Below are 19,826 nucleotides of genomic sequence, written 5' to 3'. Positions count from 1 at the left end.
CTCTAATAGTGCAATACTGTCTGTTACTTGAAACAACAGTAATTTAATACAAAAGGAAATGCAAACAAAAACCCCATCAGAAATGGAATTCTCTTCTTTTTAATGTCAATAGCACCTTTATAAAATCCAGATTTTTCCATGTTTCACAGACTAACATTCCTGTTCTGTAGCTGAAACCTAGGAATCGAATGCTAGTTGGAGTATGCCTAACAGTTATTGCCTGGTGTCATACAGAACAGGGAATTTGTTTGTTGCATCTCACAGCATTCTAAAAGAAGGCAGATACTCTGTTTTAAATAGAAGTTTTGAGACTTACCAAAATCTTGTGCTTTTTTATGGTTTTCTGACTGATCTCAGCTGCCATCAAAGCTTCCTATATTCAAAAGGGAGCAAACAGAGATACTAGCCAAATACACAAACTTTCAATACAGAAAGCTCTAGAACTGTATAAATCAACTGTTTTTCAGAGCAGGGTGTTTGAAGCACTAGAATTTTTAATGCCACAGTTGGATGAACAGCTTTGAATTCATACTCAAACAAAAGCAGTCAACCAAAGAGAAAACTACTTTTGTTTCCATCTGGGTTCATTCCACATTACTATATTAGGATCAAATCACAAGATTACAACGAAACAGACAGTGCAATCACATTGGATCATTTTCAAATAAGACCCCTTCACTGTCAAAACCTGTGAAAAAAATCAACAGGAAAGGGGGTGAGGGAAGGCTACCTTCCAGTTCCAGCCCAAATGTCTTCTCTAGTCAGAATGATTTATGACTTAAATAGTGTCATTTGCTGCTCTTCTACTTCTTTCGAATGTACAGAAACAAAGCTGGCACTCTTCCAAATAAAAATGAAACCTTTAAGATACATCATAACACACGACTATCTACTACCTTGAATGGCGTTCATAAAGGCACATGCACAGCTGTCACTTGCAAATTAGTGGAATCTTCAGGGACCAAACGCTGTGATTTACATAAATTGCAAAATTGCACTCATCATACAAGTTTGCTATTGTGGTGGTTTGGGCTAGGCCTTCCTTGGTGACCAGTTTGTAACCAAGGAAGGGTCCAGATTTACCCAGTATTCCCTACGATTTTTACGTAAGCCAGACTATAAGAAGAGAGGAGGAGAGGCCTTCACTCTCTTTCCTTCCGGCGGCTTGGAGGTGCAGGTTCCCTGCTGTTGAGTCTGCCATGTTGGGGAGCGAGGCCTGGCTAGGCCTTGCCGACCTTGGGAGACAGAGGTTGCCGGCGATCGTTCCAGAGCGACTCTCGGTTGTCCCAGGGGAGTAGTGAGATATCTTCTTTGCTAACTCTTTTGTTCTTTAGTTACTAGATCTCGGGCTACTGATTGGGATATATATATATATATATATTTTATTTTAGTTTTGTTCCTTTTCCCCTTCCCCTTTCCCTTTCCCTTGTGAAATTGTATATAAGTGTAAATATATTTATATATATCAGTTTGGTTGTCCTCTCTCTCGTTTTCGGGTTTTTCTTAGTTTTTTCTCCCTCTTCTCCCTGAGGTTTTTTTTGTTGGGGGGGGGACTTCTGGTGGTAAGGTTTGGAGACTTGGCAGGGAGCCAGCTTCAAACCATATCAGCTATTCAGATGCAAAAGCATCCACAGGGATTTAAACAAATCTGCATGAGAAATATCATTATTGTATTAACAAAAGGAACACGTACTGAATGGCTTCCCCACGTTTTTTTTCCTTATAATGGGCACCCAACAAATAACACATAAATAAGAATTTGCAAGTTACTTTAAGCACCGTAACAAGTGTTCTCAGTAAACAACTGCAGGACATTAGAATTCAGAACACTGGGTGCATGTTGATATGCTATGTAAGTATTTATTATTATTATTGCTTTAGGTGTTCAGATATACACACTTAAGCACACCAATATCTACACAACCAAATACTGAGCTGTTTTTTTTTCCAAGGGAGCTGTATACCTTTGTCTTTTAATATGTGCTCTGTTTGTTTGTGAGCAACACTACTTTCAGCATGAATAGCTACAGTTCAAGCCCTTAGTATTTTAGTTTTAAAAGCTTTAACAGCCTAGGTAAGTAACATAGAGCAACGCCCAATACCCTAACACAACCACTTTGTTCTACAGTGGAAGCACTATGGAATAGGAAAAATCTCATATTGCCCACCAAGACTATTTCCCTCCCCTCTTTAGTTGGGACGGATCTAGAAAAATATCCACATAGCTCATTAGTTAACTGTTCTGCTGCTTTAAAGCCAAAACCCAGCTTTAATAATTTTCAGTGACAGCTAATACGTTTGACATCTGATGATGAGAGCAGTATTCACAGCATCTAATTCAGCTACCTCACTTGGCTGCAATTGTGGCTAGTTGTTTCAGAAGAAGACTAACTCCATAGAGAGATGGAGGGATGTATAGTTAACTCCAATCCTTTTCAAGCATTTAGTCAATGACTGTAGGAACAGAAACTATCCAATCCAAATGACCTAAGAAAGTCCATCATCCTACTCCAATTTCCAAACCAGAAAAGTTGGAAGGAAAAAATTATGTTAAAATTACTTCATATTTCTTCTTTTCAAGAAGCCAGTCAATGTGGTCATCTTGGTCCCGCTCTTTAGCCACAACCACATCTCTTGGGCTGATGATATAAAACAGTGATTCACCTTCGGAATACTCTGCAAATGCATATACAGTTTTATTATTATTATATTTTCCTTAAGTAAAACTCTGCTTTTTAGTACACCCTTGAGGAGAACTTAAAAAGAAGAGATGCAAGGAAAATAGCAAGGTTACTCCTGCAGAACATGCTTGTTTTGGAAGCTGTATTCTGCAATAAATTAGAACGGGTTTAAAAGGGAAAATATCTTTCAAAAAAAATCACTACAGCTTACTGCAAATTCTGATTCATCCACTATGTGTAAACTTTATGATGGTTTAGAACCCATTGTTATACTTTTAGAGAACTATTACACTACATAGCCTCCAATAAACTTATCCTTCCCATCAAGGTCAAGGCCATCAAAAGCATAAATGATAGATGCCATAACCCCTGGGGACACAGCACATCATTACAGCAATGCATTTGCAATGCTGTAAGTTAAGGTTATATGTATAATGCATTTTCTTTTACCATAAGCCTTTATTTTTGAGTAAGCTCAAAGAAAAAGTATTAAAAGGTAAAATCAAACACAGAAGATAAGTGTTCTGAATAGTCGTTATTTCCACAGAATCCATGAAGAAACACCAATATTTTGTAGGCACATCCTTCATCTGCATCTATACAAACATACAAATACATTCCTGAAGTGATAAGCAACTCACAAAATAATGCTTGTCTTAAAGCCAGTCAAAACATTTAGACTTGTCAGATGAACTAGAATATTCATAAAGAATAGAAGTACAACTGTGGACATCAGTGTTCTGCTTTGAGACAGGTATAAAGAAATCTCAACTCTATTGATAGCAGCACAGATGTTTTTCAGGTCAGGAGGAGATATACTATATTTCTCGTGGCTTAAGGGCATAGATGTACACAAAGAGGTCTGCCAAGTCTATGATTTGAAGCATGCTGCCAGAGAAGATGCTTAAATTTCAGATTCATGGATTTTAAAAGCCAGAGGAATGTTTCTGTATAACACAGGCTATATAATCTTCATCAAAGAATTCCACATCAGCTTTGCCATGCATTTTTCTGAGCTACAACACATAGACCAGAAAACTATCCCATCTTTAAAAGATGGCATATGTTGTGCGAGGGCTTCATCTCCCTGTCTGTTACATAATTAAACCTATCTTCTAGGTGGAATTTGCCAAAATCCAGATTCTATTCACTCTGGTTTACCATTCTGAGGTCTGTTACATAGTGACAGCTTTGTCAGTACAGGGAAGCTAAATATCACTGTGCCCCTTTTAAGCTAATTCAGGTACATCTTACTGCTGAAATGATATTTATTCAATCTTTCTCTCTAAAGAAGCTTTCTCAGACACTGTGCCACTCATTTCACTATTCTTGAAGCCCTTTATGTAAAAAGAGCTTTTATGGGTCGCATGTTGAATAAATCTCCATCAAAGATACTGCCCTCCCCGGTACTGGACATTACATGAGACATACATTTCTGCCTTCCCCAGTATGTCTGACTTAATAGATGGTATTAAAAATCATGATATTTAAATACACACATTTGTTTTCTTTCATGTGACCAGTTCTTTTGGATTTCCACTTTACATTTCAGCGTCATAAGCAGTTAAGTTATTCAAAGGAGATGACATAAAAATGAAAAATGAGGTTAAGTCCTCTCAAATCAAGTCTTTTTTAAACATGGTATGAAAATAAACCAAAACAATATTGAGAACACCTACCCAAATGATAATCTCGACATTCATTTTCCTGAAAGCCTCGTACTGTTAGTGCATCAGAAGAGATCTCCTCACAGGACTCAGGTAGGGGTTGTACAATATCCAGTCTAGGCCTTGCACAACACTCTACTGCCTAGAAAAATGACAACATCTTAGTTGCATCCAACACGATTTACTTTAGCAAAGCCAACTGGTGGTCATCTACAAACAAGGCTGAAATTCAACAGCTGCAAACATTCACAAAGATCCAGTACTTTGCACTGGGTACTCAGCTGCGAATCATACAAGTTGCAAAGCTTAATTAAGTCAAGGTCCAAGACTACCTTATATTTTCTACTTCAGGCTGTGAATTATAACAAAATACAAAGTGAAAGAGCAAGGACACATAGAAAGAACACATAGAAAGTGGATTTACACAGCTCTAACCTACTCATTCAACAGCAGCACCACTTTGGTCTTTTCTCAATTTAACTGTTCCATGAAAAAAAACCCAAAGGTAAATAAACAAAACAAAAAAACTTTCAAAGCAAATCATGAGTTCAATGCTGATCCAATTTGTAGGAAGCTGTTGTTTGAAAGCTGTGAAATCAAGTGTAGGAAGACCAGTGTTCTTACAACGGAAGAGTATTTGTAGTAAGCAGGGCTTCTGCTGCAAGCTCAGGCAGCTCAGGCTGCACGGAGCCAAGACACTAACAAAGGAGTTCCCACCACAACAGACACGGTGTCAGGGACACCTGTTCCTTCCTTCCAGAGAACTGAGAAGTTAGCAAAGTTCAGCTACTGGAGTTTGTTTAAAAGGCTAATTAAAAGCAAATACATGAAAAAAACTCTTTCCTATGTTCTATTACCATTATATTACCTGAAATTCTCTTTTCATCTTTCTTTCCTGAAGCAATTAAAATGACTTTAACCTTTATTGGTCACTACCTCTTTTATACTAGCTCCTTTCCTATGCTACTTTTTCACTAACGGTGGCTTCCCAATTTCCTTGCTCCCTGGCATTTCAACCCACCTTTTCCTTCCCTTCCTTATCCCATTTCTTTGCTTTCACCGACTCTCCCACACTGGAGGACTACTGTGCCGACTCTCTTGGGAAACGCTGCTGTGACATTATTTTTCTCCTTAATATAAATAAAGAAATAATAATCTGACATCCTGAAGCAGAGCTAGAAGCTAACCCTATTGATTTCAGCAGGCTGGAGCATTTGTTTGGACCTACAGCATTTCATTGCCTAGCAACTTCTGTGCCCAGTTGCTTAAGGTTACTATGGTGATGGTTGTCTAACGCAGACATACTTATCAAAGAGATGATCAAGAGCATCTGCCATTCTCTCACCGCAACTTCAAGGATCTCCTCCACTGTCTTGCCTTTTATTTGGCAATATGAAATAAATGTCGGAGACAGACACAGCACTTGCCCGCGCACAGTAAAAACGACTGACATGAATTCTAATTTCTACCTATCTACACGCAGATCTGGGTGTACACAACTAAAGATCTTAGAAGGAAGGGAGACAATGATGCCACTTGCTCACAATCATGCATTCCACCCCACAACGACTTATTGCTCGAGTGGATCAACTTCACTACTCTTATTTCTTCTGAGATGCAATGTCAGCAAGCTCCTAAACAAGATTCTTCATTTCTTCTGGTGCAGAAACAGCAAGAAGAAAGAGAGAAAAGGAAAGAAAAAGGGGGTAGGGGGAAGGAAGGAAAAAGGAGCAAGAAGGACTAGCTAGAGACCTTCTCTGCCTTCTGTAAGACATAAGGGAACCCAAACATGATTTCTGAAAGGTAAGTACATTAGTCTTCAATATCACCTCCACTGACCTTGTTTTATAGGTCAGAGAAGTTTCAAGCACTGTTCACTACCAGCAGACTACAAATTTTTTCTCAGATAATCATATCTGAGTGACTAGTTTAAGGCCCAACTCACAGGTCAAATTAATGTTGTGAAGAAAGTCTGAGATAAAAAAAGATTACCGTTTTGTCTGAGATCTCTTTTACATATGAAAGTATAACAAGCTGGTCGCAGATAGGTGCAAGTCCACTGATGTAGAATTCGGTGTCGAATTGGAAAACTGAAATACAGAGAACAGACTTAAAAAAGTGAATGTATAAGAACTACTATCTAAGAAAAACATGCAACTGATTTTCAGTGACAATCAACAGCATGAAGCAGCACTTCAGCAAAATAAAGACTCAATACATATAACAAACCCAGTTGGATCAGATGAAAAATTACATTTAACAGATTAAATTACATTAAAGCTCGCAAGAAGAAATGTTTGTTCTCTGGGATATGCTAGAGATGAAACATTTGAAATGAATGTTCAGCCTGATTTTCAGTAATTACATAGAAAAAGGAAACAAAAGCAAACCCAAACTCAATAAAATAGTCAATAAGTAGTACAACTTCATTGGTTTGCATATTCATAGCAAGTTCATGTGGCATAAGAGAATCACATCTGCTACATCTATTGGTATGATATATGAAAACACAAAGATCATTATTTATTTATCATCACTTTAAGCATCACAGAAAGATTTACAGAAATCCTCATTACAAAGAAAACACACTACAAAGATAGTACCTTTTCTTGTTCATAAAACTAAAAATATAATTTCCTAAAAGTGGTCTTGAAATCGAAACAGTTAAGTGATGACTATTTCAAGAAAGAAAAAGAGAGTGTTGAACTGTATTTACAAAAAGGCTCTGTAAATGAGACACCTGCCACAGGCCTCTGCTATTTAGTTTTATTCTGCTGGATTTACAGTGCACCCCTTTATGCTGGCTTCTCTCTCATGGGGCCCAAAACAGGACTCATCCAAGTGCTTATATTTGAAAACCTTGTAACTATATGCTTTTACAAAAATATCAGACGCCTCATCATTTTCTTCCAAAACATAGCTTTAGGAGAATCTAAGCAGAAGTAGGAAAAAAAAAGTTTCCTTCCGTACTGCTTAGCAAACTACATTACTAATAGCTACTGTTTATTTAAAGTTACTAATTATTTTAGCAAGGCAAAAAGAAAACGCAGTGTAATGACACTAATAATAAAGTTTATTTTCTTGAGCAAAGATAATAAGAAGGAACAGGAGAAATAATCATCCTCCTGCTAAAGGAGAAAAAATACAGTCAAGTAAAGTACATATTTGACACCTGTCTTTCAATGAATAAGCAAATACTGTTTTTCTTTTAATGACTGCTGACACTTCAACATCATGCGGGGGACCAAAGTACAGAGCACTCAACCCATTCTAGGAGAGAATAGGTTCACATTTGTAACCATGTACATAATTATTTCATTCTAGCCTGCAAGACTGATGAGATCACTTTCAATGTGTCACAAGTTGCTCTCAGTCATGATTTTAAACAAACCACATCAGAAACAACTACACAGTTTACAATTTAGTATTTGGCATTTTAAAATAATATGGAAGGCAGAAGGAAAAACATGGAAAAGAAAAAACAAAGTGGAATCCATAATACTATTGAAGAATCAGTACAGAAACGTCAGCTTTAAAGAAAGGCCAAGAGAAGGCTCTCAAAGGCATATAAAATATTGTAGTTTGTATTTGCAGAGGAAAACTCTCCAAATTTGTTCTGTGAAACAAAAAGAAACAAACAAATGAAAATCACCACTTCAAGTTTTGTTTTTAAATAGAGTTTAGTTTCCTTCGTTTCACTTTCAGCTTTCTTTCAGCTCATCCTTCTCAAGAGGCCTTGTTGAAACACAATGCTCTAGAGCTCTGCTGCTTGAACAAAAAATAACTGGTATAGACAGTGCTTCTTGACCTGATAAAAACCTTTGATGCAACTAATCAAAAAAGTCTTACTGAAAAAAAATTACAGAAGTTATAGCTGCACAGATAGGTTAATTTGACTTACTCTCTGGACATTGTGTTGTGATCAATGGGGGGAAAAAAATCCAGCACAAAGGCACTGCAGAAATGTTGGTAATTTGAAAAGGATTCAAAATAATTAAGACAAAGGTTGTATTGAAGTAAACAGGAATGACTGATATATGGCCACGTGTCATATATGTTTATGCCTGTCATAAGAGAAGATGGAGGATATGCTGACAGTGGATCTACTCCATGTTCAGCATCTGTGTACAGCTGTCAAACAAATTAACAGGAAGCAAAAAGAAGAAACCTGTAAATCTTTTTTGTTGCTCATTAAATGAAATGTATGAAATATACCAAACTACAGAAATAAAACAGTATGTGCTACATTTGTTACCCAGACTCTATAAAGCCACTTCCCCTGGGAATTAAAGACCGACACACATGTGGTGAACTGAAACTAAAAGGAGTCTGTGTCCTGGTTAGAATGGCTGGGATCAATTCATCCCTGGATGGGTGTAACCCAAAACTGTGTATTCTATAGCCTCCATGCCATTTCCCAAAAACTGCTGTCAGTAGAGGCCTGCAAGGTGGGAAGATGTTCCTGTACCCTTTTATGGAATTCCCCGCTCTGATATCCTTATATGGAATTCCCCGCTCTGATACCCTTATATGGAAGAGGGACTGAGCATCCGCATGCCCTTTTATGGAATTCCCTACTCTGAGGGAGGGACTGAGCACTCCCGCCTGAACTGGAGAGTATATAACTGAGAGTTTCAGAGCCTTGCGAGGCTCTCTCGTGGGATCCAGAGGAAGACTCCAGACCACTGCCTTCAACTAGACTGAGACCACCACCCTCGACTGGACTGCAATCACCACTTCTGACCAGACTGCAGCAGCTCTCCCACCAGCAGGTTTATTCCCTCTCCCTTTGCTTTGGACTCGGGGGTGGGCCAAGGTACACCACTTTTGTTCATACCCCAGGGTGCTGGGTATACATTTGGTTTTTTGTGGGTTAAAACCAATTGTCTGTCTGTATAATTGTACTTATTGCATTATTTTAATAAATTGTTATTCTGACTTATAAATCTCTCTTTTGAATTGAGTTCATTTTCCCTTGCTGGTTAACTTTTAAACCAGCACATTTTTTGGCGCCCAACGTGGGGCAGAGAGAAAGAAGTCAGAATCACAATTTCATTTTAAGCATCTGTGTATTTGGATACAGAAACTCCCCGATCAACATGTTGTTTGGTGCATTCACGTGGGTGTTGTATCTGGGCATGTTCATATTTCCGCAGATGGGGAACTATTTGCCTATTTTAATGCTCTCTTTAAGACCAGGGAGAGGGATCCAAATTGCTTTATTGGTATACTATGTTTATGTCATCGTAACATCAGAAGCAATGAGTTTCATTGTAAATGTGTATTCAGTCCTGTTTGCCTGTCCTGGTCTGGGTTGCTACCTCTGGGGCCTCATTAAAAATCGCACCCAGTCCTTTGGGGGAACAGTGGGGAATGATTGTTTCCAGCCTCTCACCTCCTTCTTCCCCTTCAGACCTGCTACAACAGGTTTTGAAAATATTGAGTTCCCTTTTGATGCTAAGGATGGCATAATGTTATTGTTAGTGTTGCTCTGTCTGCTGCTCTGTCTGCTCTGCACTGTCTACACCATGTTTAGAATCAGAACAGGACCTTCTAGGGAGGCTGTTTGGATGCCTGTCCTGGGAATGGATAGTGCTGAGTGGCACGGGAAGTGGGAGGACATCGGCCAGTATTTGGAGAAGTTTTCTCCTCCCATGATCTGGAAATTCACCCCTGAACAACTGCAGGATCCTGTCAGCATGATAAAACTGGTAAAGGAAAAATGCTCTGGCAGCTCCAGAGATGGTCAGCTCACAGCAACCTGCTGGGCCCTGGCCACTGCCTACCGGGCACTGCTTGACATGGTACAGCACTGCCAGGGGGAGGAGAGAAGGAGCAAATCCACAGGCACCATGTCCACCCAAACCACAGCTGAGTCGGAGGGAGTAAGAAATAAATCAACTGGCACCATGCCCACACAAACCATCGAGGAGCCAGAAGGACAACAGAAACCAATAGCAGTCGCCCCTGTCCAGAAAAGGAAATCGAAGACTAAATCAGTCCGCATAGCAAATGATGACGAAGAGGCGGGACCTTCACATCCACCGGAGGAGACAGAGCCAGAAATAATCACTCGGTCCCTATCCCTGGGTGAGCTACGCGAGCTTCGGAGAGAGTTCACACGACAGGCGAACGAGTCCATCCTGACCTGGCTGCTCCGAATCTGGGATGCCGCCGCTAACGACACAATTCTAGATGGAAGTGAAGCAAGACAACTGGGATCCCTGTCTCGAGATGTCGTCATTGATCAGGGGATTGGAAGGAGGCAGGAAACTCTCAGCCTCTGGCGGCGACTGTTGTCCAGTGTAAGGGAGAGATACCTTTGCAAGGAGGACCTCCACGTACAGCAAGGACAGTGGAACACGATGGAACAAGGTATCCGGTGCTTGAGAGAATTGGCTGTACTGGAGATAATCTTTTCAGAGGATGAAAGATTTCCTAAAAGTCCAGATGGTGTACAGTGCACATCCCAGATGTGGTTGAAGTTTGCACGACTCGGGCCAGACATGTATTCCCGCTACCTAGCAACGCTGCAATGGAGGGAGGGAGAGGACAAGGTTGGTGCATTGGTCAGCAAACTCAGGATTTATGAAGACACTGTCACCGCCCCATTACGAGCCCACGTCTCATCGGTGGAAACCAAACTGGCTGAACATGTTCGAAGCCTGGAAGAGAAGATTGAAGAAGGACACCAGAGGCTAAGAGAAGAAATTAAGGAAGGGATCTTCCATACCTCACCAGGACAAACAAGGGTCTCTGCTATCAGGAGCCAGCGTCCCCCAGCTAAAGAGAGAGGGTACACTCCACGTGGCAATCTATGGTTTTACCTCCAAGAGCACGGAGAAGATATGAGGAAGTGGGATGGGAAACCCACCTCTTCCTTAGCAGCCCGGGTACGTGAATTGAAAAGAGGGACAAGTACCACAAGGAACTCTTTGAGGATGAATGCTGCTCCAGTCTCTCGTAGGCAAGACTCCAGACGGCCCAGGAATGATGATATGTCTGATCCTCTTGAAGGGACTTCCAGGTCATACTTACAAGAAGAGCGCAACGAGTACCATGACCAGGACTAGGGGTGCCCTGCCTCTAGCCAGGTAGAGGAGAGGGACAATCGAGTCTATTGGACAGTGTGGATTCGGTGGCCTGGCACATCAGAGCCACAAAGATATAAGGCTTTAGTTGACACCGGCGCACAATGTACTTTGATGCCATCAAGATACGTAGGGGCAGAATCCATCTCTATTTCTGGGGTGACAGGGGGATCCCAACAGCTGACTGTACTGGAAGCTGAAGTAAGCCTGACTGGGAAGGAATGGCACAGACACCCCATCGTGACTGGCCCAGAGGCCCCATGCATCCTTGGCATAGATTACCTGAGGAGTGGGTATTTCAAAGACCCAAAAGGACTTCGTTGGGCGTTTGGCATAGCTACTGTGGAGGCAGAGGAAATTAGACAGTTGAACACCTTGCCTGGCCTCTCAGAGGACCCCTCTGCTGTGGGACTGCTGAAGGTTGAAGAACAATTGGTACCGATAGCCACAGCAACAGTGCACCGTCGGCAATACCGCACCGACCGAGACTCTGTGACTCCCATACATAAGATGATCCGTGAACTGGAGACCCAGGGGGTGGTCAGCAAGACTCGCTCACCCTTTAATAGCCCTATATGGCCAGTGCGTAAGTCCAGCGGAGAGTGGAGGCTGACGGTGGATTACCGTGGACTCAATGAAGTCACACCACCCCTGAGTGCTGCTGTGCCGGACATGCTGGAGCTCCAGTACGAGCTGGAGTCCAAGGCAGCCAAGTGGTATGCCACCATTGACATTGCCAACGCCTTCTTCTCCATTCCTTTGGCAGCGGAGTGCAGGCCACAATTTGCTTTCACTTGGAGAGGTGTGCAGTACACCTGGAATCGACTGCCTCAGGGGTGGAAACACAGTCCCAGCATTTGCCATGGACTGATCCAGACTGCACTGGAAAAGGGCGAGGCTCCAGAACATCTACAGTACATTGATGACATCATTGTATGGGGGAACACAGCGGGGGAAGTCTTCGAGAAAGGAGAGAAGATAATCCAGATCCTCCTAAGAGCTGGTTTTGCCATTAAACGAAGTAAGGTCAAGGGACCTGCTCAGGAAATTCAGTTCTTAGGAGTGAAGTGGCAAGATGGACGTCGCCTAATTCCAACGGAGGTAATTAACAAAATAGCAGCCATGTCCCCACCAACCAGCAAGAAGGAAACACAGGCTTTCCTAGGCGCTGTGGGCTTTTGGAGGATGCATATCCCCGAGTACAGTCAAATTGTAAGCCCTCTCTACCTTGTGACACGGAAGAAAAATGATTTCCAGTGGGGCCCTGAACAACAACAGGCCTTTGAACAAATCAAACAGGAGATTGCCCATGCGGTAGCCCTTGGGCCAGTAAGGACAGGACAGGACGTGAAGAACGTGCTCTACACTGCAGCCGGGAAGAATGGCCCTTCTTGGAGCCTCTGGCAGAAAGTGCCTGGGGAGACCCGAGGACGACCGCCCTCGACTGGACTGCAATCACCACTTCTGACCAGACTGCAGCAGCTCTCCCACCAGCAGGTTTATTCCCTCTCCCTTTGCTTTGGACTCGGGGGTGGGCCAAGGTACACCACTTTTGTTCATACCCCAGGGTGCTGGGTATACATTTGGTTTTTTGTGGGTTAAAACCAATTGTCTGTCTGTATAATTGTACTTATTGCATTATTTTAATAAATTGTTATTCTGACTTATAAATCTCTCTTTTGAATTGAGTTCATTTTCCCTTGCTGGTTAACTTTTAAACCAGCACAGTCTGTTTAGTCAAACCTCAAAAAGCAGCTCCTGCTTTTCCACAGCAGATTTATAGAGTACAATTCTGGTTACAGTCAGAGGGTTTTGCCTTTGATTTCAATGGGCACAACGTTTCAACATTGCCTTTTGGAAAAGTAAGCAGGGAGCTGAATCAGCATGCAGAGAATTAACACGAAAATTAATGTACGGAGAAAAAGTAGAACTTTTTTTTTGTAATTCTGTGTAATGGGTGAAAGAAACGGGAAAGCCAACATGCAAGCTAATTTTTAGCTAGGCCGCTTGTATGTGAACAGCAGTAAGACCACAAGGCACCATCAACTGGCCGAGATTATCTAGAATTACGATGCATTGTTAGTTCCTGGGGTGATGCCACTGTGCATTCCCAAATCACCTTTTAACCAGCTACTTCAGGTAATACATCTGCAAAATCTGCAGTCTTTGCTATAGACCACAGTACAGCATACCCTTAAGTGTTCTCAAGATGGTATCTCCACCATCAGTGCTTTTAGTGAGCTAGGTAATTTATGCAAAACAAAATACAATACAAAATGGGATGCTTTGATTAGCTATTACATTGTGCATGGAGTTGCATTTGAAATAAAATATAAAAGCTTTTCCTGTTTTTTTTTCAACAGTATGTGACTTCAGTTCCAACTAGAGAACAAGAAAAGACTTCACATAAGTATCACTTAAGCTTCAAAGCTGACTTTCTGAAAAGGTCTTTTTTTCACTGAACTGAGAAAACTTTGTTAATCGACTGGGAAGAATTCTGGGGCTTAGAAGTTCTTAGGTTTGAAGAAAACAAAGTCAAAATCTTTAAGAATTTTGACTCATTTTATGAAGAAATTTATAAATTATATGCTTGGCTTGTGGCAAAAGAGATGAACGACAGTATAAGTAGAATGAACTATATAAGTAGGTTCAGTTTTTCCTTTTTTTTTTTTGGCTTCTCAGAGTATAGCAGACTTGCTTCAATGAAATATTTGCATAAATCACCATATGAAGTTAATTTCCTGATCATTACACAAATCAATTAATCTTTATGTTCTGTCTATATAAAGAGACATATGTTGGTGCGGTAGATCCCACTATCTCACTTTACAAAAAAGAAACTAAATATTCCCATGTTTTCTTTTCAGATTAAAATGTGCAATCTCAATGTGTGATGCTAACTTGCCATGCAGTTATGCAGCTATTTCCTCACAAAACATACAGATGTGCTGTTACAAGGATGGTCTTAAAACATGTAATTTTTAATCCAGAAATCTGCTTTGTGGGGACTATGGTGGAATGCAATGGGAGACAAGTGCTCAAGAGACATTTCTGCCTGGTTGCTACCTGGAATTAAGATGATATTCCTCAGATAAAATTTGGGTAAAAATAAACTGAATAGGAAGTCTCCAGCCGACTTGAAGTCTTTTACAGACTTCCAGCGTTCACCTCTATTTTCTGCTATCATTAACAATCTGAGGCAGAGAGAAAGTACTTCTCCATAGAAGTATATAAAATACAGACAAAGCAAGGAAGACTAGACAATCCATTTCCCTTTGAAGGCATTGTATTAACTGGAAAGTGCAAATTAGCTATTTAGCAACCAGCCTTCTCACAGGCTCCAGTTGAGGAAGTGTTCCCTGTTTGGACCAGAAGTTGTGCAGCATTACAGCTTTTGTACTCACTTCAGGAGTGAGCACAGAGGTCAAGCACTCTTTAAGAAGGATCACAACAGCATTTAGTCCGCGTTAAGCCTGTAATTCAATACCAATACTTTCTAATCAATACACTACTTCACAGCGGTAGCTGACAGAGCTAAACTGATAGGATCTGCTCAGCTAACATACATTTAAAATAGCAACATTCACTGGAGTTTATCTTTGACAGTGAATGAAGACACACAGAGGTAACGAACTGTAGCAGAGACAATGGAAAAGATTACTGAAGAAAAGCACCATTAATATACTGAAAGATGTACATAAAATTAGCAATGCCACACAGATCTCAGTGCATGAGACCCATATAAGTAATCTATTTTCTCTTATAGATAATCACAGCATTATTTTCTTTAAAATAAAGCAGGTAGAACAGTTCAGTGGTGTAACTTTCCCACATTATGGGCTGTCTGGTTCGGCATCCCAGTAGATACTGTAATTATTTGCGTCCTTAGAATGAGTATAGCTATTTCTTAAGAAAGAAACGGAAGATCAGAGGGTACTTTGTTAAACAGGATCCTACATACCTAACTTGCAATGCAGGAAATACTCTGTTTCTTTATTCACTCGGCTGCAAACTTCTGAAGAAACATTTATAATCTACCAATGCCATCACAGTTAGCCAAGATACCACTGTGGAACTTTGAGGACCTCACAATGGCTCTAAACCAGCATTAATCTGAATCTGTTGAGACATGAGAAAACACTGTACAGACTTCATATGGATTACCCTGATGAGAAGAGAAGCAACTATGAAACTTCCTGCTCCACTTCTGGTTTTCGTTCTAGGTGCAAAATTGTAAAAGCAGGGAGCAAAAAATGAAAAAACCCCACACCACTAAACACAACAAAAGTTATACCGTGTTAAGGGTTTCATTTTTCCTAAGTATGTTGACAAGATGTTATGAGTCAAAATATCTGAAGGATATTCTTGCCTTGTGTAAATTCTTTACAAAAGTGTATACTGGTTGCTGCTCTGGTATAATACTAGACCTTCTAGCTATGCCTTTGAAATGTAAAGTTGAAATTAAATAGAAATAGATGTTATGTCATGACATACTGCTGTCAAGAAGACTTTCTATGTGACTATATCGAAGGCTATTTTAATTTATACTGAGACTTGAACAAATAATGTCTCTCTCTTTTCCCTCCCAACCTAATATCCAAGTTCCAATAAGTGCTGCTGACGGCATTTGGCAGAACCACTTCAGTGTTTTGACCTAAAACCAGAAAGAAAAATCTCAAGCTCATTGCTAACAGGTTAAGTGATATAAAACACCAGTCCTCAAGAACACAGAGAAGACTGTAGACTAAAAATTTTAAGACGAAAAAGTTACTTTCATGAAAATCTCTATCCTTCATGTCTGCACCTAAACAGCCTGATGACAGCCTTTTATATTTTTTAAATATAAAAGTTTAAGTTCCAATAGAGAGTAATGTAAGACTAGCACCCTCCATGTAAACACATTAAAGCTGGAGCAGAAGTTACCTCTGTTCACTTGTGACTAAGAAAACAATCCCATTTAGTTATTTTCTAAAACCTACTCACAGATACAGAAAACATTAAATATATGATCTGAGATTCATGACTGAGTTTTTTCTTGATAAAATTCTCTCAAATATCCTAGAATTCTACTATTAAATAATCTTTTTGGACTACGTAATCTTAAACAGGTCTCAGTTAACTGTCTGGCATGCTACCATCTCTCAGTATCCAGAGTCCTCACAGAAATTAACAAGTCTCCTAGTTGATTCAGAAGCTATTTTAAAATGGTCCTTTCCTGAAATCAGAAACCAGAGTATACAAACACTCATGCCATGCACCATTCCAATCTGACACGAGTCAGATTCTTGCTTGAACACAACTATCTACAATCTCATGTTATTACAGTCAAGGGAGCACCAAAGTTTACAAACTGTTGCTCATTCTGATCTGCAGAGCCCCAGAGGGCCTGTTTATCTTCCCAGCACTATCTGTTCATAGATATTTCCTTTCCCCAGTAGATGCTTCTGAGGACAGTTGTTACTTTTTGTTTACATCTCCCCTTCCAAATTTTCTCTGAATTTCACTTTACACTTTACTTAATAAACATATTTTGTCAAGAGCTTTTCCATTAATCAGGAATAATGAAATTTATTCACATCACATTAGCTAGAGACAAATAAGAAAGCAAAGGAGAATATTGAATTCAGAAGCCAAGAAAGGAAACAAAAAGAAATTTAAATCAGTTTCTAACTATACCAGAGATTTTAAGAAGAAGAAAAAAGAGAAAAAAGTTACAAGTATAGTCAAACAACACATAATCAAATCTCCTTACTACTACACCAACTGTCAATCATTTAACCAAGACGAAAAACCAAGTTCTCTGAAGGAATCTGTATGAAGGGAAAGTTAAGGCATCCACTGTTCACACAAGTATCTCTGATTTTAGATGATCACAGAACTTAAGGCTCTCTATAAAAAAAACCCCAAACCTCACACCTATGCAAAAGGACATATGACAACCTCATCAACTAAAAATGAGGTGACATTTATGTTACAACTACATGTTGCCTTCAAACTGTAACAGTTTTCTCAGGCTAGAATGTGAAAACAGACCTTTAAAGCTTATATAATTTTGAAATTTTTTAAAGCTTATATAATTTTCATACAACCATACCTATTTCCACATAGCGGTTTGGAAGGTCACGCATTTCACTGGCATGCCGTTCTTTTACTGAGCAGATCTAGGAAACAGAGATTCAGACCATTATGATGAACAAACTGTAATTCTTAAAATGATACTAATGTTGCCTCAATAAGGAAAGGAATTTCTGGGACTCCTTGAACATGCATTTCACTATTTTGAAAACCACAATTTGTGAAACAGTGATGATGCATCACTGAAGAAGAAAAACACATGGGAAGGTTGTGGCTGTAGTTCACAGCCCTACAAATATTCTGGGAGAGGAGAAGGATGATGTACCACACAAGAGAAATCTGAAAATACCTGCCCACTATGATTTCTTCATAGAAGTATATATGTGAGTTTGATTTTGGTGTCTTCTCACACTTTGCATCTCACTACCTTACAATTTTAGTAAGAGTTTGCTATTGCTGCTCTTAGTAATAGGAGAGTATGTACATATAAACGCAAATAATCAAAATGCTGTGAAGCACACACAAATACAAGCAGGACGACAGATGCCAAACTTGGGACGAACCTCCTCATTTGTAAAACTCTAAGTTTAATGCTCCAAAAGCTTTTTACACGTCACCTACCCCACTTTACCCTCCCTTTCCATCTATTCCTACCAAGCACTTTTAATTTCCCACTGTGCAGTGATGCAGCAGTCTGTTATTAGAAAAGAGCTAACAGGCTTGTAACAAACTCATTTGCTGCTCTGAGCAAATCATAGTCTGCAGCACACAAGTTCAAAATGCCAGTGCCCTGCTGAAAGAGAACAAAACCCAAAGCAGCCTGTCCTCCCACCCCATCCCTTTTTTTTCCCATGGCTGACCAAAATCATGTAGCCGTTTCAGCAGTCACAACCTCCTCAGCCCCCAAAGCAATCCCCTCCAAAAATACCTCATGGTAAGTTGTTCTTCCTTAATGCTAATCAAAAGAAATTAATTCAATAGCACACTACAAGCTTTTAAAAGAGGAAATCTCTTCAAGGCATAGAGGAGAGAAATGTCCCTGACGATTACATTCACTGCATGCTCACACACAGAGATCTGTCTGACTGCTGGGTGTCTATCACTCCTCCTCCTCATAAGGGTCACTCCAATGACATTTCTAAGGCAGTAGGAGTTCTGAGCACTGTAGTCAAACCAAATTCTATTTTTTTCGATTGTCTTTGCTTTTCAGAAATAATCCTGTGTTTGTCTGTGATAACAGCAAGCATTTTTTACAAAGACAGGTAATTGCACCTTTACTGAATTTCCCCAGCCAATAATCAGCGTTAAATTATCCTTCCAGCAAAGGCTGCAGGGATACATATCTGGGCGAAGGCTTATGTTGTCTCGAGGCACATTGGTAATTCTTTGCTTGGAGATCATATCAAGTATCTTCACGCCCTGGAAGTTTAAATGCAAGAGAACTTTATTATGTATGACAAACTCCTACTCACCATTTTGTACGCTAAGGCAGTCAGAGCAGTTTACAGCATAAATTTCAGGGTAGGGCCAAGTGTGCTAACAGAATAAAATGTTGATACAAAGACCCATGTAACCCAGAAGGTGACAAAAGGAGCAAAGGGATCAGAGTAATTTAGATATTTTAAATTTACATGCCAAATAAAAAGATGTAATAAGTGAATGAGTGACAGATTAGCAACTTAAGTCATGAACCAGTTCATTTTATTGGGTTGGTGCTACTCCTGGAGAAACAAAAAAAATCTCAGCTTTTTCACAAAAGTCCCTGTAGAGACACAGAAATTTCCACCTTGAAAAGAAAAGCATCAGCTCATTAAGATAAATGAATCCAATCTGTACTTCTCAAGAAATGCATTTCCACTTTTATATTAAAATAGAAAAGCAAGCATATTTAAACAATGTTTGGTTTTGTATGCTGTGCTTTTTCACTGCCTCCTTAGGGAATCTCCTAAACTAACAGAAAAAAAGTTTAAAAAAAGAAAGATTAAAGTCATTTGAGAGACAGAGAAAAAAAAAGAGCCATTAATCAGATTTTTCCATGCCATTTAGATAAGGTGAAGCTATAACCTTTTCAATAGCAAAATGGAGATTAATTTCATGTTAAGTAATGATTTGTTCTTAGTAATTTAAAAAAAAAAATCTCCAAAATAAAATATTTCTTTTCTGCTCATAGGGCTTAAAGAACAACTCTCAGAATCACAGAAAAGGAAACTGAAAGGATCTTGAAAGGTCAGTGTCCAGGATGCCATCCTTAGTATTTTTCTAGTGACAAAAGTGATTTAAAAGATTCCTCTGTCTGTTTCTGTTCCATGCAC

At 39.8% G+C, this 19,826-nt stretch overlaps 1 protein-coding gene across 4 annotated transcripts in view; it reads right to left on the bottom strand.

Moving 5' to 3' along the window:
* VPS41 (VPS41, HOPS complex subunit) overlaps nucleotides 1-19,826 on the bottom strand; it is a 110,605-nt gene that overhangs the window by 28,733 nt on the left and 62,046 nt on the right. For all 4 annotated transcript variants that reach the window (XM_027675872.1, XM_027675871.1, XM_027675873.1 and 1 more), the window contains 6 exons: nucleotides 18,787-18,933; nucleotides 17,534-17,600; nucleotides 6,341-6,438; nucleotides 4,361-4,490; nucleotides 2,561-2,676; nucleotides 317-373 (listed from right to left, as the gene is read on the bottom strand). In XM_027675872.1, the coding sequence (XP_027531673.1) occupies nucleotides 317-373; nucleotides 2,561-2,676; nucleotides 4,361-4,490; nucleotides 6,341-6,438; nucleotides 17,534-17,600; nucleotides 18,787-18,933 (615 nt within the window). The remainder of the gene's footprint in view (nucleotides 1-316; nucleotides 374-2,560; nucleotides 2,677-4,360; nucleotides 4,491-6,340; nucleotides 6,439-17,533; nucleotides 17,601-18,786; nucleotides 18,934-19,826) is intronic.

The sequence above is a fragment of the Neopelma chrysocephalum genome, unplaced genomic scaffold (genome assembly GCF_003984885.1).
Source record: "Neopelma chrysocephalum unplaced genomic scaffold, ASM398488v2 Primary Assembly neopelma1_26, whole genome shotgun sequence".
Taxonomy (NCBI): domain Eukaryota; kingdom Metazoa; phylum Chordata; class Aves; order Passeriformes; family Pipridae; genus Neopelma; species Neopelma chrysocephalum.
This window is presented reverse-complemented; position numbering and strand designations above follow the sequence as displayed.